Here is an 18526-nt window from a genome sequence, read left to right as displayed (position 1 = left end):
CGCCCAATCTTTCAAGGCTTAGTGCATGTCAGTGGTTCCAAAAGCGCATGAAAGTGGTTGAAATGGTTTCAAAAATGTCAAAAAATGAGGTTTGTTCCATTGCCTTCTCACGATATTGTCCTGAAAGTATAAGTCTAACTGAGTTCAGAACAAAAAACCATGTCGCTTCATGACATATATATACTGAAATATGATACTTTGAAGAAGGGTTACCGATTCTCATGGTTTTGCGAGTTTTCAATGAAATTACCTAATTTTTTTTTTTGGCAAAATAAATGAAGGTCATAGTATGTAACTTATTAGAGCAACAAATCTAAGAATCAAAATACCAATTTCTGGAATTATAAAGAAATATTAGATACCTTTTTTTATTACTGCCCTCTTCATTGACTGTCAGATGCTTAAAAGCACGAAAAGAGAGATTTATCGAACAAATTCTTGGACGTTAATTTTCAATTCAATCAATTCTGGGAGTAACAAAAATCTCTCTAAATTCTACAAAACTGTTTTAACTGCCTTCCAAATTAATAAAATATTTTGTAAATACCTGGAAAAATATTGAAATTTTTTTTAAAGAAAATTAATTTTTTAATCAAATTCAAAAAAGTTTGACGTGCAGTCGGACAAAAATGCAAAATAATCTAAACCAAAGCCATGCATGTTTTCAATCTTTTTACACGATTATATCTGTATCACTGTGCGCCATTTGTAAATAAATTTTAGTGAAAATAATCTGATGCACAGAAGAATAAAAGCATTTTTTTTAAACGTGACGTGCAGTCGGACATTTGGGTTGGAAATTTCGGTCAAGCCGCTGGAATTAAGTATCCACTCGGATCATCTCAATTTTTTTTACACTGATTACTGGGAATAACTTGAATAATTTAAGACATGTAAATATGAGTTATCGATAAACTAGTCATTTTGTTACGGGATTTCATACTCCCAAGCTCGATAAAGACAATAAAACAAGAAAAAATAAAAATATGCCAGAATGTGCATATATCATGCGAATCCACCACTGACCGACACAAATGCTGATTTTCTCAGACGGTGGGTGACAACCTTTTGATGAGATGAGAAATTTCATATAGAATGTTTTATATGTTGTATTTTTGCATGGTCTAATATATGTCATATTTTAAAGTGAAACAAGAAAAAGGCCAATACTGGGCATGTATATTCAATAAAAATCCTGTAGATTCAGTAATATACAACATAGACCCATAAACCGATATATATTTTAAGATCCTATGGAACACTGTCTGTGCAATGAACCAAATTTCATGACCAGTAGTAGTCTTTGTGACTTTCAAAAATGCTACTCAAGTCAGGGTATGCCCTAAAATAGGGGTGGGAAGCACTTAAATGCGCTGAGCCTCAATGGTGACGATTCACCTAAAAAATTATCAGATCTGGATCCGGATTCGAATCTTCACCAAAATCGAATCAATTCTTCCTTATCACACACCCAACGTGTCCACCAAGTTTCGTCTGAATCCGTCAACAACTTTTTGAGATATCGTGTGAGAAATCGGTTTCGCCCAATCTCACAATGAAGATTCACCAAAAAAAATTATCAGATCCGGATCCGGATTTGAATCTACACCAAAATCGAATCAATTCCTCCTCGTCGTACACCCAACGTGTCCAACAAGTTTCGTCTGAATCCGTCCGCAACTTTTTGAGATATTGTGCGATATATTGGTTTTGCCTAATCTCTGAATGGTGAAGATTCACCTAAAAAAATTATCAGATCCGGATCCGAATCTTCACCAAAATCGAATCAACTCTTCCTCATCACACACCAAACGTGTACACCAAGTTTCATCTGAATCCGTCCACAACTTTTTGAGATGTCATGCTATCTTTCGTTTTTGACCCGATATCTCAATCGTGAAGATTCACCTAAAAAAATTATCATATCCGGATCCGAATTCGAATCTTCACCAAAATCGAATCAATTCTTCCTTGTCAAATGCCCAACGTGTGCACCAAGCTTCGTCTGAATCTGTCAACAACTTTTTGAGATATCGTGCGATATATCGGTTTCGCCCAATCTCTCAATGAAGATTCACCTAAAAAAATTATCAGATCCGGATCCGAATTCAACTCTTCACCAAAATCGAATCAACTCTTCCTGGTCACACACCAAACGTGTCCACCAAGTTTCATCTTAATCGGTAAACAACTTTATGAGATATCGTGCTATATATCGTTTTTGACCCGATATCTCAATGGTGAAGATTCACCTAAAAAAATTATCAGATCCGGATTCGTATCTTCACCAAAATCGAATCAATTCTTCCTTGTCAGAAATCCAACGTGTCCACCAAATTTCGTCTGAATCCGTCTGCAACTTTTTGAGATATCGTGCTATATATCGGTTTAGCGCAATCTCTCAGTGGTGAAGATTCACTTAAAAAAGATTATCAGATCCGGATGCGAATTCGAATCTTCGCCAAAATCGAATCAATTCTTCCTTGTCACATAACCAACGAGTCCAGCAAGTTTCATCTGCATCCGTCCCCAAGTTTTTGAGATATCGTGCTATGTATCTGTTCAGCCCAATCTCTCAATGGTGAAGCGCATGTCAGTGGTTCCAAAAGCGCATGCAAGTGGTTGAAACGGTTTCAAAAATGTCAAAAAATGAAGTTTGTTCCATTGCCTTCTCACAATATTTTCCTCAAAGTGTAAGTCTAACTGAGTTCAGAACAAAAAACCGTATAGCTTCATTACATATATATATATATATATATATATATATATATATCTATATATATATATATATATATATATATATATATATATATATATATATATATATATATATATATATATATATATATATGTACATACCGAAATATGATACTTTGAAGAAGGGTTACCTATTCTGATGGTTTTGCGAGTTTTCAATTAAATTACCGAATTTTTCTTTTTTGGTAAAATAAATGAAGGTCATAGGATGTAACTTATTCTAGCAACTAATGTAATAAGTAAAATAACAATTTCTGGGATTATTAAGAAATAATACATACCTATTTTTTTTTTCTTACTGCTCTATTCATTGCCTGTCAGATGCTGAAAAGCACGAAAAGAGAGATTTATCAAACAAATTCTTGGACGTAAATTTTCAATTCAATCAATTCTGGGAGTAACAAAAAGCTCTCTAAATTCTCCAAAACTGTTTTAACTGCCTTCAAAATTAATAAAACATTTTGAAAATACCTGGAAAAATATTTAAAAATTTTTAAAACAAAATTAATTTTTTAATCAAATTCAAAAAAGTTTGACGTGCAGTCGGACAAAAATGCAAAATTACTCTAAACCAAAGCCATGCATGTTTTCAATATTTTTTAAATACTATTATATCTGTATCACTGTGCCCAATTTGGAAATAAATTTTAGTGAAAATAATCTGATGCACAGAAGAATAAAAGCATTTTTTTTTGTAAACGTGACGTGCAGTCGGACATTTGGGTTGGAAAGTTCGGTCAAGCCGCTCTAATTAAGTATCCACCCGGATCATCTCAATTTTTTTTACATTGATTATTGGAAAAACTTGAATAATTTAATGTATGTAAATATGAGTTATCGATAAACTAGTCATTTTATCTGGGGATTTCATAGTCCAAGGCTCTAAAAAGGCAATAAAACAAGAAAAAAATAAAAATATGCCAGAATGTGCAATATCATGCGAATCCACCACTGACCGACACAAATGCTGATTTTCTCAGACGGTGGGTAACAACCTTTTGATGAGATGAGAAATTTCATATAGAATGTTTTATGTGTTGTATTTTTGCATGGTCTAATATATGTCATATTTTAAGGTGAAACAAGAAAAAGGCCAATACTGGGCATGTATATTCAATTAAAATCCTGTAGATTCAGTAATATACATCATAGACCCATAAACCGATATATTTTAAGGTCCTATGGAACACTGTCTGTGCAATGAACCAAATTTCATGACCAGTAGTAGTCTTTGTGACTTTCAAAAATGCTACTCAAGTCAGGGTATGCCCTAAAATAGGGGTGGGAAGCACTTAAATGCGCTGAGCCTCAATGGTGACGATTCACCTAAAAAATTATCAGATCTGGATCCGGATTCGAATCTTCACCAAAATCGAATCAATTCTTCCTTATCACACACCCAACGTGTCCACCAAGTTTCGTCTGAATCTGTCAACAACTTTTTGAGATATCGTGTGAGAAATCGGTTTCGCCCAATCTCACAATGAAGATTCACCAAAAAAAATTATCAGATCCGGATCCGGATTTGAATCTACACCAAAATCGAATCAATTCCTCCTCGTCGTACACCCAACGTGTCCAACAAGTTTCGTCTGAATCCGTCCGCAACTTTTTGAGATATTGTGCGATATATTGGTTTTGCCTAATCTCTGAATGGTGAAGATTCACCTAAAAAAATTATCAGATCCGGATCCGAATCTTCACCAAAATCGAATCAACTCTTCCTCATCACACACCAAACGTGTACACCAAGTTTCATCTGAATCCGTCCACAACTTTTTGAGATGTCATGCTATCTTTCGTTTTTGACCCGATATCTCAATCGTGAAGATTCACCTAAAAAAATTATCATATCCGGATCCGAATTCGAATCTTCACCAAAATCGAATCAATTCTTCCTTGTCAAATGCCCAACGTGTGCACCAAGCTTCGTCTGAATCTGTCAACAACTTTTTGAGATATCGTGCGATATATCGGTTTCGCCCAATCTCTCAATGAAGATTCACCTAAAAAAATTATCAGATCCGGATCCGAATTCAACTCTTCACCAAAATCGAATCAACTCTTCCTGGTCACACACCAAACGTGTCCACCAAGTTTCATCTTAATCGGTAAACAACTTTATGAGATATCGTGCTATATATCGTTTTTGACCCGATATCTCAATGGTGAAGATTCACCTAAAAAAATTATCAGATCCGGATTCGTATCTTCACCAAAATCGAATCAATTCTTCCTTGTCAGAAATCCAACGTGTCCACCAAATTTCGTCTGAATCCGTCTGCAACTTTTTGAGATATCGTGCTATATATCGGTTTAGCGCAATCTCTCAGTGGTGAAGATTCACTTAAAAAAGATTATCAGATCCGGATGCGAATTCGAATCTTCGCCAAAATCGAATCAATTCTTCCTTGTCACATAACCAACGAGTCCAGCAAGTTTCATCTGCATCCGTCCCCAAGTTTTTGAGATATCGTGCTATGTATCTGTTCAGCCCAATCTCTCAATGGTGAAGCGCATGTCAGTGGTTCCAAAAGCGCATGCAAGTGGTTGAAACGGTTTCAAAAATGTCAAAAAATGAAGTTTGTTCCATTGCCTTCTCACAATATTTTCCTGAAAGTGTAAGTCTAACTGAGTTCAGAACAAAAAACCGTATAGCTTCATTACATATATATATATCTATATATATATATATATATATATATATATATATATATATATATATATATATATATATATATATATATATATATATATATGTACATACCGAAATATGATACTTTGAAGAAGGGTTACCTATTCTGATGGTTTTGCGAGTTTTCAATTAAATTACCGAATTTTTCTTTTTTGGTAAAATAAATGAAGGTCATAGGATGTAACTTATTCTAGCAACTAATGTAATAAGTAAAATAACAATTTCTGGGATTATTAAGAAATAATACATACCTATTTTTTTTTTCTTACTGCTCTATTCATTGCCTGTCAGATGCTGAAAAGCACGAAAAGAGAGATTTATCAAACAAATTCTTGGACGTAAATTTTCAATTCAATCAATTCTGGGAGTAACAAAAAGCTCTCTAAATTCTCCAAAACTGTTTTAACTGCCTTCAAAATTAATAAAACATTTTGAAAATACCTGGAAAAATATTTAAAAATTTTTAAAAGAAAATTAATTTTTTAATCAAATTCAAAAAAGTTTGACGTGCAGTCGGACAAAAATGCAAAATTACTCTAAACCAAAGCCATGCATGTTTTCAATATTTTTTAAATACTATTATATCTGTATCACTGTGCCCAATTTGGAAATAAATTTTAGTGAAAATAATCTGATGCACAGAAGAATAAAAGCATTTTTTTTTAAACGTGACGTGCAGTCGGACATTTGGGTTGGAAAGTTCGGTCAAGCCGCTCTAATTAAGTATCCACCCGGATCATCTCAATTTTTTTTTACATTGATTATTGGAAAAACTTGAATAATTTAATGTATGTAAATATGAGTTATCGATAAACTAGTCATTTTATCAGGGTATTTCATAGTCCAAGGCTCTAAAAAGGCAATAAAACAAGAAAAAAATAAAAATATGCCAGAATGTGCAATATCATGCGAATCCACCACTGACCGACACAAATGCTGATTTTCTCAGACGGTGGGTAACAACCTTTTGATGAGATGAGAAATTTCATATAGAATGTTTTATGTGTTGTATTTTTGCATGGTCTAATATATGTCATATTTTAAGGTGAAACAAGAAAAAGGCCAATACTGGGCATGCATATTCAATAAAAATCCTGTAGATTCAGTAATATACAACATAGACCCATAAACCGATATATTTTAAGGTCCTATGGAACACTGTCTGCGCAATGAACCAAATTTCATGACCAGTAGTAGTCTTTGTGACTTTCAAAAATGCTACTCAAGTCAGGGTATGCCCTAAAATAGGGGTGGGAAGCACTTAAATGCGCTGAGCCTCAATGGTGACGATTCACCTAAAAAATTATCAGATCTGGATCCGGATTCGAATCTTCACCAAAATCGAATCAATTCTTCCTTATCACACACCCAACGTGTCCACCAAGTTTCGTCTGAATCCGTCAACAACTTTTTGAGATATCGTGTGAGAAATCGGTTTCGCCCAATCTCTCAATGAAGATTCACCGAAAAAAATTATCAGATCCGGATCTGGATTTGAATCTTCACCAAAATCGAATCAATTCCTCCTTGTAGCACACCCAACCTGTCCAACAAGTTTCGTCTGAATCCGTCTGGAACTTTTTGAGATATTGTGCGATATATCGGTTTCGCCCAATCTCTCAATGGTGAAGATTCACCGAAAAAAATTATCAGATCCGGATCCGAATTCGAATCTTCACCAAAATCGAATCAACTCTTCCTCATCACACACCAAATGTGTACACCAAGTTTCATCTGAATCCGTCCGCAACTTTTTGAGATGTCATGCTCTCTTTCGTTTTTGACCCGATATCTCAATCGTGAAGATTCACCGAAAAAAATTATCATATCCGGATCCGAATTGGAATCTTCAGCAAAATCGAATCACTTCTTCCTTGTCACATGCCCAACGTGTGCACCAAGCTTCGTCTGAATCCGTCAAAAACTTTTTGAGATATCGTGCGATATATCGGTTTCGCCCAATCTCTCAATGAAGATTCACCTAAAAAAATTATCAGATCCGGATCCGAATTCGAATCTTCACCAAAATCGAATCAACTCTTCCTGGTCACACACCAAACGTGTCCACCAAGTTTCATCTTAATCGGTCCACAACTTTATGAGATATCGTGCTATATATCGTTTTTGACCCGATATCTCAATGGTGAAGATTCACCTAAAAAAATTATCAGATCCGGATTCGTATCTTCACCAAAATCGAATCAATTCTTCCTTGTCAGAAATCCAACGTGTCCACCAAATTTCGTCTGAATCCGTCTGCAACTTTTTGAGATATCGTGCTATATATCGGTTTAGCGCAATCTCTCAGTGGTGAAGATTCACTTAAAAAAGATTATCAGATCGGGATGCAAATTCGAATCTTCGCCAAAATCGAAACAATTCTTCCTTGTCACATAACCAACGTGTCCAGCTAGTTTCATCTGCATCCGTCCACAAGTTTTTGAGATATCGTGCTATGTATCTGTTCAGCCCAATCTCTCAATGGTGAAGCGCATGTCAGTGGTTCCAAAAGCGCATGCAAGTGGTTGAAAAGGTTTCAAAAATGTCAAAAAATGAGGTTTGTTCCATTGCCTTCTCACAATATTTTCCTGAAAGTGTAAGTCTAACTGAGTTCAGAACAAAAAACCGTATCGCTTCATCACATATATATATATATATATATATATATATATATATATATATATATATATATATATATATATATATATATATATATATATATATATATACATACCGAAGTATGATACTTTGAAGAAGGGGACCCTATTCTGATGGTTTTACGAGTTTTCAATGAAATTACCGAATTTTTCTTTTTTGGAAAAATAAATGAAGGTCATAGTATGTAACTTATTCTAGCAACTAATGTAATAATCAAAATACCAATTTCTGGGATTATTAAGAAATAATACATCCCTATTTTTTTATTACTGCTCTATTCAGTGACTGTCAGATGCTGAAAAGCACGAAAAGAGAGATTTATCGAACAAATTCTTGGACGTAAATTTTCAATTCAATTAATTCTGGGAGTAACAAAAAGCCCTCTAAATTCTCCAAAACTGTTTTAACTGCCTTCTAAATCATTAAAAAAAATTTTTAAATACCTGGAACAATATTTACATTTAAAAAAAAAAAATTTTTTTTTATCAAATTCAAAAAAGTTTGACATGCAGTCGGACAAAAATGCAAAATTACTCTAAACCAAAGCCATGCATGTTTTCAATATATTTTGAATACTATTATATCTGTATCACGGTGCCCAATTTGTCAATAAATTTTAGTGAAAATAAGCTGATGCACAGAAGAATAAAATAATTTTTTTTTTAAATGTGACATGTGGTCAGACATTTGGGTTGGAAAGTTCGGTCAAGCCGCTGTAATTAAGTATCCACTCGGATCATCTCAATTTTTTTTACATTGATTATTGGTAATACATTGAATAATTTAAGACATGTAAATATGAGTTTTGATAAACTAGTCATTTTGTGAGGGGATTTCATAGTCCCAGGATCGAAAAGGTTAATAAAACAAGAAAAAAATAAAAATATGCCAGAATGTGCAACATCATGCGAATCCACCACTGACCGACACAAATGCTGATTTTCTCAGACGGTGGGTGACAACCTTTTGATGAGATGAGAAATTTCATATAGAATATTTTATATGTTGTATTTTTGCATGGTCTAATATATGTCATATATGAAGTGAAACAAGAAAAAAGGCCAATACTGGGCATGTATATTCAATAAAAATCCTGTAGATTCAGTAATATACATCATAGACCCATGAACCTATATATTTTAAGGTCCTATGGAACGCTGTCTTTGCAATGAACCAAATTTCATGACCAGTAGTGGTCTTTGTGACTTTCAAAAATGCCACTCAAGTCAGGGTATGCCCTAAAATAGGGGTGGGAACCACTTACATGCGCTTCGCCTCAATGGTGAAGATTCACCTAAAAAAATTATCAGATCCGGATCCGGATTCGAATCTTCACCAAAATCGAATGAATTCCTCCTTGTCACACACCCAACGTGTCCACAAAGTTTCGTCTGAATCCGTCCACAACTTTTAGAGATATCGTGCTATGTCTCACTTTCGCCCAATCTCTCAATGGTGAAGATTAACCGAAAAAAATTATCAGATCCGGATCCGAATTCGAATCTTCACCAAAATCGAATCAATTCTTCCTTATCACATGCCCAACGTGTGCACCACGTTTCATCTGAATCCGTCCACAACTTTTTGAGATATGGTGCGATATATCGGTTTCGCCCAATCTCTCAATAGTGAAGATTCACCTCAAAAAAAATTATCAGATCCGGATCCGAATTCGAATCTTCACCAGAATCGAATCAACTCTTCTTCATCACACACCAAACGTGTCCACCAAGTTTCATCTGAATCCGTCCAAAACTTTTTGAGATATCGTGCTATATATCGTTTTTGACCTGACATCTCAATGGTGAAGATTCACCTAAAAAAATTATCAGATCCGGATCCGAATTCGAATCTTCACCAAAATCGAATCAATTCTTCCTTGTCACATGCCCAACGTGTGCACCAAGTTTCGTCTGAATCCGTCAACAACTTTTTGAGATATCGTGCGATATATCGGTTTCGCCCAATCTCTCAATGAAGATTCACCTAATAAAATTATCAGATCCGGATCCGAATTTGAATCTTCACCAAAATCGAATCAACTCTTCCTCGTCACATACCAAATGTGTCCACCAAGTTTCATCTGAATCGGTCCTCAACTTTATGAGATATGGTGCGATATATCGTTTTTGAGCCTAATATCTCAATGGTAAAGATTCACCGAAAAAAATGATCAGATCCGGATTCGTATCTTCACCAAAATCGAATCAATTCTTCCTCGTCACAAACCCAACGTGTCCACCAAGTTTCATCTGAATCCGTCAACAACTTTTTGAGATATCGTGCGATATATCGGTTTCGCCCAATCTCTCAATGGTGAAGATTCACTTTAAAAAATTATCAGATCCGGATCCGAATTCGAATCTTCACCAAAATCGAATCAACTCTTCCAGGTCACACACCAAACGTGTCCACCAAGTTTCATCTGAATCCGTCCCCAACTTTTTGAGATATCGTGCGATATATCTGTTCAGCCCAATCTCGCAATGGTGAAGCGCATGTCAGGGGTTCCAAAAGCGCATGCAAGTGGTTGAAACGGTTTCAAAAATGTCAAAAAATGAGGTTTGTTCCATTGCCTTCTCACAATATTTTCCTGAAAGTGTAAGTCTAACTGAGTTCAGAACAAAAAACCGGATAGCTTCATTACATATATACATGTATATATATATATATATATATATATATATATATATATATATATATATATATATATATATATATATATATATATATATATATATATACATACATACCGAAATATGACACTTTGAAGAAGGGTTACCTGTTCTGATGGTTTTGCGAGTTTTCAATTGAATTACCAATTTTTTCTTTTTTGGTAAAATAAATGAAGGTCATAGTATGTAACTTATTCTAGCAACTAATGTAATAAGCAAAATACCAATTTCTGGGATTATGAAGAAATAATACATACCTATTTTTTATTACTGCTCTATTCATTGACTGTCAGATGCTTAAAAGCACGAAAAGAGAGATTTATCGAACAAATTCTTGGACGTAAATTTTCAATTCAATCAATTCTGGGAGAAACAAAAAGCTCTCTAAATTCTCCAAAACTGTTTTAACTGCCTTCAAAATTAATAAAGTATTTTGTAAATACCTGGAGAAATATTTAAAAAATTTTTAAAGAAAATTAATTTTTTAATCAAATTCAAAAAAGTTTGACGTGCAGTCGGACAAAAATGCAAAATTACTCTAAACCAAAGCCATGCATGTTTTCAATAATTTTTAAATACTCTTATATCTGTATCACTGTGCCCCATTTGTAAATAAATTTTAGTGAAAATAATCTGATGCACAGAAGAATAAAAGCATTTTTTTTTTAAACGTGACGTGCAGTCGGACATTTGGGTTGGAAAGTTCGGTCAAGCCGCTGTAATTAAGTATCCACCCGGATAATCTCAATTTTTTACATTGATTATAATCTTATAATCAATAATTATTGGAAAAACTTGAATAAGTTAATACATGTAAATATGAGTTATTGATAAACGAGTCATTTTGTGAGGGGATTTCATAGTCCCAGGCTCTAAAAAGGCAATAAAACAAGAAAAAAATAAAAATATGCCAGAATGTGCAATATCATGCGAATCCACCACTGACCGACACAAATGCTGATTTTCTCAGACGGTGGGTAACAACCTTTTGATGAGATGAGAAATTTCACATAGAATGTTTTCTATGTTGTATTTTTGCATGGTCTAATATATGTCATATATTAAGGTGAAACAAGAAAAAAGGCCAATACTGGGCATGTATATTCAATAAAAATCCTGTAGATTCAGTAATTTTTTTCATCGACCCATGAACCTATATATTTTGAGGTCCTATGGAACAATGTCTGTGCAATGAACAAAATTTCATGACCAGTAGTAGTCTTTGTGACTTTCAAAAATGCCACTCAAGTCAGGGTGTGCCCTACAAGAGGGGTGGGAAGCACTTAAATGAGCTGAGCCTCAATGGGGAAGATTCATTTAAAAAATTATCAGATCCGGATCCGAATTCAATCTTCACCAAAATCGAATCAATTCTTCCTTGTCACACACCCAACGTGTCCACCAAGTTTCATCTGAATCCATCAACAACTTTTTGAGATATCGTGCGATATATCGGTTTCGCCCAATCTCTCAAGGCTCAGAGCATGTCAGTGGTTCCAAAAGCGCATGTAAGTGGTTGAAACGGTTTCAAAAATGTCAAAAAATGAGGTTTGTTCCATTGCCTTCTCACGATATTGTCCTGAAAGTGTAAGTCTAACTGAGTTCAGAACAAAAAACCATATCGCTTAATGACATATATATATACCGAAATATGATACTTTGAAGAAGGGTTACCGATTCTGATGGTTTTGCGAGTTTTCAATGAAATTACCTAATTTTTCTTTTTTGGCAAAATAAATGAAGGTCACAGTATGTAACTTATTATAGCAACTAATCTAATAATCAAAATACCAATTTCTGGAATTATAAAGAAATACTAGATACCTATTTTTTATTACTGCTCTATTCATTGACTGTCAGATACTTAAAAGCACGAAAAGAGAGATTTATCGAACAAATTCTTGGACGTAAATTTTCAATTCAATCAATTCTGGGAGTAACAAAAATCTCTCTAAATTCTCCAAAACTGTTTTCACTGCCTTCCAGATTCATAAAATATTTTGTAAATACCTGGAAAAATATTTAAATTTTTTTTAAAGAAAATTAATTTTTTAATCAAATTCAAAAAAGTTTGACGTGCAGTCGGACAAAAATGCAAAATTATTCCAAACGAAAGCCATGCATGTTTTCAATATTTTTTTTATACTATCATATCTATATCACTGTGTCCCATTTGTTATTAAATTTTAGTGAAAATAATCTGATGCACAGAAGAATAAAAGCATTTAAAAAAAAAAAAACGTGACATGTGGTCGGACATTGAGGTTGGAAAGTTCTGTCAAGCCGCTGTAATTAAGTATCCACTCGGATCATCTCAATTTTTTTTACACTGATTATTGGGAATAACTTGAATAATTTAAGACATGTAAATATGAGTTATCGATAAACTTCTCATTTTGTTAGGGGATTTCATAGTCCCAAGCTCGAAAAAGACAATAAAACAGGAAAAAATAAAAATATGCCAGAATGTGCAATATCATGCGAATCCACCACTGACCGACACAAATGCCGATTTTCTCAGACGTTGGGTGACAACCTTTTGATGAGATGAGAAATTTCATTTAGAATGTTTTACATGTTGTATTTTTGCATGGTCTAATATATGTCATATTTTAAGGTGAAACAAGAAAAAGACCAATACTGGGCATGTACATTCAATAAAAAATCCTGTAGATTCAGTAATATACATCATAGACCCATGAACCTATATATTTTAAGGTCCTATGGAACACTGTCTGCGCAATGAACCAAATTTCATGACCAGTCATAGTCTTTGTGACTTTCAAAAATGCCACTCAAGTCAGGACATGCCCATTAAATAGGGGTGGGAAGCACTTAAATGCGCTTCGCCTCAATGGTGAAGATTCACCTAAAAACATTATCAGATCCGGATCCGGATTCGAATCTTCACCAAAATCGAATCAATTCATCCTTGTCAAACACCCAACGTGTCCACCAAGTTTCGTCTGAATCCGTCAACAACTTTTTGAGATATCGTGTGAGAAATCGGTTTCGCCCAATCTCTCAATGAAGATTCACCGAAAAAAATTATCAGATCCGGATCCGAATTCGAATCTTCACCAAAATCGAATCAACTCTTCCAGGTCACACACCAAACGTGTCCACCAAGTTTTGTCTGAATCCGTCCGGAACTTTTTGAGATATTGTGCGATATATCGGTTTCGCCCAATCTCTCAATGGTGAAGATTCACCTAAAAAAATTATCAGATTCGGATCCGAATTCGAATCTTCACCAAAATGGAGTCAATTCTTCCTTGTCACACACCAAACGTGTCCACCAAGTTTCATCTGAATCCGTCCACAACTTTTTGAGATGTCGTGCTATATATCGGTTTCGCCCAATCTCTCAATGATGAAGATTCACCGAAATTTTTTTTATCAGATCCGGATCCGAATTCGAATCTTCACCAAAATCGAATCAATTCTTTCTTCTCACACACCCAACGTGTCCACCAAGTTTCGTCTGAATCAGTCTACAACTTTTTGAGATATCGTGCTATATATCGTTTTTGACCCGATATCTCAATGGTGAAGATTCACCTAAAAAAATTATCAGATCCGGATTCGAATCTTCACCAAAATCGAATCAATTCTTCCTTGTCACACACCCACCGTGTCCACCAAGTTTCGTCTGAATCCGTCCACAATTTTTGAGATATCGTGCTATATATAGTTTTTGACCCGTTCTCTCAATGGTGAAGAATCACTTAACAAATTATTGTGGCCGGATCCATCTTCGAATCTTCACTACAAAATCTAATCAGTTTGTTCGTCCTTGTCACACACCGAACGTGTCCACATAATTTCAACCGAATCCATAGACAACTTTATGAGATATCCTGCACACAAACAAACAAACAAATAAACACGAAGACGTCATGCGGAGCACGAGACTTGCAAGATCCATAAAACAAATTTGACCTTAAAAATAATTGGTGGTTGAATCCAATGACCAAATATACAACTCCTCTTCAAATTTCATTTCAATCGGATGAAAATTTAGGATTTTGGAAATCTCACCTAAGTTGTTGACCTTTAAACTCAAACACAATAGGCTTCTTCCTTATGACAAACTCTACCATGTGGTGAACGTTCGTGAAGATCACTTTGAAATTGTGACCTGGAGGCGACAAACAGACAGGCAGGCAGACAGACAGAAAGGGGTGAAAACATAACGTCCTTCCACCTTCGGTGGTGGAGGAAAACAAAAACTCATATCTTCTTCAAAAGGAGGTTAAAACCCCCTCCTTACAAATGGAACGATTCCTTGTTGTTTTGTCTGCCTTAAACTGGGTCACATGTGGTGGAGAGGTCTCATGGGAAAACATGAATGCCCAAAATGTCTACCGGCCAAAGTGGTGGTCACATCTTGGCGACGTTGAAATGGTCTTTCCCACAGACTTTGTAAGCGACGTCCCATACGTAACGGTATTGTCCCATACGTAACATAAAAAAATTACTTGTGAACTAATCATCCACATATTTTAACCTTGAAATACAGGATGTATGACCAACACATGATGGATTAGAACTTCGAGAAAATGGTTTTTAAAAAATTTCAGAGCTTTCAGTGTGACCTTTAAAAAATCCATGTGGAATTGTTTTGTATGGGACATCGCTTATTTAGAACAGGTCTCATTTGCATAATTAATGAAGTGAACAATTATTTTTTTCCTTGTGTTAATTAAAAGCGCACGGCAGTAGAGTAGTCACGTCCATATAAAAAAATCGTTCCAAAGTTTGGTTTAATTCACTATGGCACCATTTCAGAGTGTCCCATACATAACACCTAATTTGCATAAATGTTAATTAGTTTAGTGATGTCACACCTTAAACCTATGACTTTGCCATTTTTCTTTCAAAGATGAATAAAATTCACATGGAGACATCAAAATCTCATTGAAATTCGAGCTGCGGCATGAATATGAAATTCTACCATCTCAGGGGAACCTCCTGTTGGACTTGCCCTTATTTTGAGGGTACACCTGCTTATGGATGTAGTCTTGAAGCAGGTCCATGATCTTTGGTCCGACGGTGCAGTGGCCCCGTGCGTAGTTGTTGGCTGTGTCCTCCTTGCCCGAAATAAGTTGCTCGGGGTGTAAAAGTTGTCGATAAGTACCGGCACGCACTTCATCCGGAGAACGGCACAACCTCAACGTCAGGATGAAGGTAAATGACCTCACAATCTGGAAGTTCAGAAAGAGGAGAGAAATGGGAAAGAAGAGGAGAAGGAAGGAGAAACTTATGGACAGCTTGCTCACCGATCACGGTGGGTTCCAGATCGACGAAGATGGCCCGAGGAACGTGCTTCCCAGCACCGGTCTCGTAAAAGAAGGTGTCAAAAGAGTCGTCGCCACCCCCGATGGTCTTGTCACTTGGCATTTGTCCATCAGGATGGATCCCATGCTCCAGACAATAGAGCTCCCAACAATAATTGCCGATCTGTACACCCGCCTGGCCGATGTGGATGGAGATGCACTCGCGCTGTGGGACACACGGACACCACGGTGATCCTAGTGGTTTAACCACTGTTCGCAAACCACAAGAAAATTATCTATCTACATACAACTTCCACCACCACCACCCACATATCAGTTTCTAAGCACCAGCGCCCACACACAAACACCCAAACACCCAAACACAACGAGCCGCACCTATCTCCTCCTCCTCTTCCTCCTTCTCCATTGGAGCTGCTGATGGTACACACCTGGGCTGCCACCCTGCATCGGTTCCAGCTGTCACGCCGACACGGCTCGGGTATTTATTGTCTTGTCCGCCTCCCTGGTCTGTCTTTCCTGTGATGATTGAAGGCCTTTAAGTGAGATAATTAAGGAATCATCCGATCATTCCTTGGTTTCATGAGCACACATGTTCGGTAATGAGGAAGTGTTTTTTTTAATTGCATTATAATTGTATTACCTCCCCGTGATCATTAGTGTTATAAATGAGGGCACTCGGTGGAGGGCATACCTCCGCCCCGTTCATGCCCGATCCACGAGAACATATCTGGCCGAATACATTTTTGAAATATCCTTTTTCAACCCCATCTCTCGACGGTGAAGAATCACTGAAAAAATTTCTCGTCGTCCGATCCGGATTCGGATTTTCACCGAAATCCAATCGGCTCGTCCTCGTCGCACATTGAACGTGTCGGAGAGGACCGGCGTCGGTTCAGGTTCGGCGTGTCAGTTCTGCCTTCAACGCCTTGTTATCGATTGGTCCTGGATGATTTGACGAGCAAGTCACGAACCTCTCGGGCGTTTTCAGGTTGGAGTGAGAACTCGACGTTGGGGGGGGGGAAACTTACACTTACATCACGTGTCTGCAGGTTCAGTCTGCTCGCCTCCTGAACCCGTAGAGGACGACGTAGCCTGGACTGATTCAACCTCCATCATGACGTCATTGACGAAAGACCTCGTGAACTCGTATCCGTCGCTCGTGTCGAGTTCGTGATTCTCATTTAAACTTCGTGAAAAGTCCAAAAGTGCGAGATCAACCTGTCCCAGGTGTTCTCATTCGCATACAACAGGTGGTTATTAACGGGTGACCGTTTGAGAAAAAGTTCACTTCTAAATAAATAAATGTCGCGAAAAGGTCTGAATCCTGAAACACCAAAATTTTTTTTTTTTAAGTCCAGGTCTGGTTTCCCGCCAAAAACAACGAAAATCTCAATGCTCATTGGTTAACAAACATCACGTGTGTTCGTTAATCTCGAGCACATGATTGGTCACCATGAAGATAATAAATAATGCTTGGTATAATCGTTTAAAATTTGCTCGATGTGAGGAGAAGTAAACACTTCGAGAGAAAAAAAATGTTTACAATAAATCACAGACCTTATAACGAACCGAGGGATTGGTAAAACAACGACTATCCGAGACCAAAGGCCTACGTGCCTTGGGAATGGAGGAACACGTCGGTCTTGGCGGGTCGTCGATGACCTCAAACAAGTCAAATTAATTTAACCGAGGTCCGAACTCACCATATTTGAGTGTGGATCAAAGGAAATCTTCACGAACACAAACACAAGCCCCTTTCCTTCAAATTCACGGCTCTTCTTCTTCCTCATGTGAAATCACGGTTTCGCGGCTTGATATTTAGTGACGTCATGGAGTTACACCGGAAGTGAAAAATAATATTTAACGTTTTATTAATTTACACCCGTTTGTTTCAACGACTTAAACGTTGAGGTAACACCAGGTTTTTTTTAATTACTAAAACGAATTTACGAGTAAACTAGTAACAAATGTAAAAAGTACACGCCGGTCGCTCTGTTTGATTTGTTGGCGTTTCTGCTCCATTTACGGGGTTTTCAACCTCTTGGTTTCTTTGTTCAACGACAACTCAGACTTGATCATGTCGCCATTGGTTTTGCTGGCTATGGTGTTCAGCTTGAGGAAGTCTCCTCTCAATGTGTTGTTGTTGTTCACGTTCGCACGACGCTGCGTCGCCAATACTCAGCGGCACGTGATCGCGCTGGACCAATCATGTTGGGTGATTTACCTCGAGGTGCACAGCTCATATTCGGCGGCACGTGATCGCGCTGGACCAATCATGATGGGTGATTTACCTCGAGCTGCACAACGAATACTCGGCGGCACGTGATCGCGCTGGACCAATCATGTTGGGTGATTTACCTCGAGGTGCACATCTTTTACTCGGCGGCACGTGATCGCGCTGGACCAATCATGTTGGGTGATTTACCTCGAGGTGCACGTCT

General features: G+C 36.6%; 1 protein-coding gene across 15 annotated transcripts in view; it reads right to left on the bottom strand.

Annotated features, from left to right (window-relative positions):
* LOC147008434 (tubulin alpha-1C chain-like) overlaps positions 1-17902 on the bottom strand; it is a 53463-nt gene extending 35561 nt beyond the window's left edge. The window contains exons 1-4 of one of the 15 annotated variants that reach the window (XM_085865009.1): positions 17789-17902; positions 16461-16601; positions 15792-16290; positions 14827-14926 (exon numbers count right to left, since the gene is read on the bottom strand). Coding sequence is in view for 3 of the 15 variants with exons in the window: in XM_085865024.1 (XP_085721150.1) it covers positions 15769-15957; positions 16068-16290; positions 17789-17875 (499 nt within the window). In the remaining 12 variants the exon portion in view is untranslated. Of the gene's footprint in view, positions 1-14826; positions 14927-15768; positions 16291-16460; positions 16619-17119 lie in introns of all 15 variants that reach the window. The other 14 variants (XM_085865014.1, XM_085865015.1, XM_085865016.1 and 11 more) reach the window with 14 other exon arrangements.
* Positions 17903-18526: the final 624 nt, after the last annotated feature.

Source organism: Eptatretus burgeri, chromosome 19, assembly GCF_056783735.1.
Source record: "Eptatretus burgeri isolate ZD-2024b chromosome 19, Ebu_testis_v1, whole genome shotgun sequence".
NCBI lineage: Eukaryota > Metazoa > Chordata > Myxini > Myxiniformes > Myxinidae > Eptatretus > Eptatretus burgeri.
This window is presented reverse-complemented; position numbering and strand designations above follow the sequence as displayed.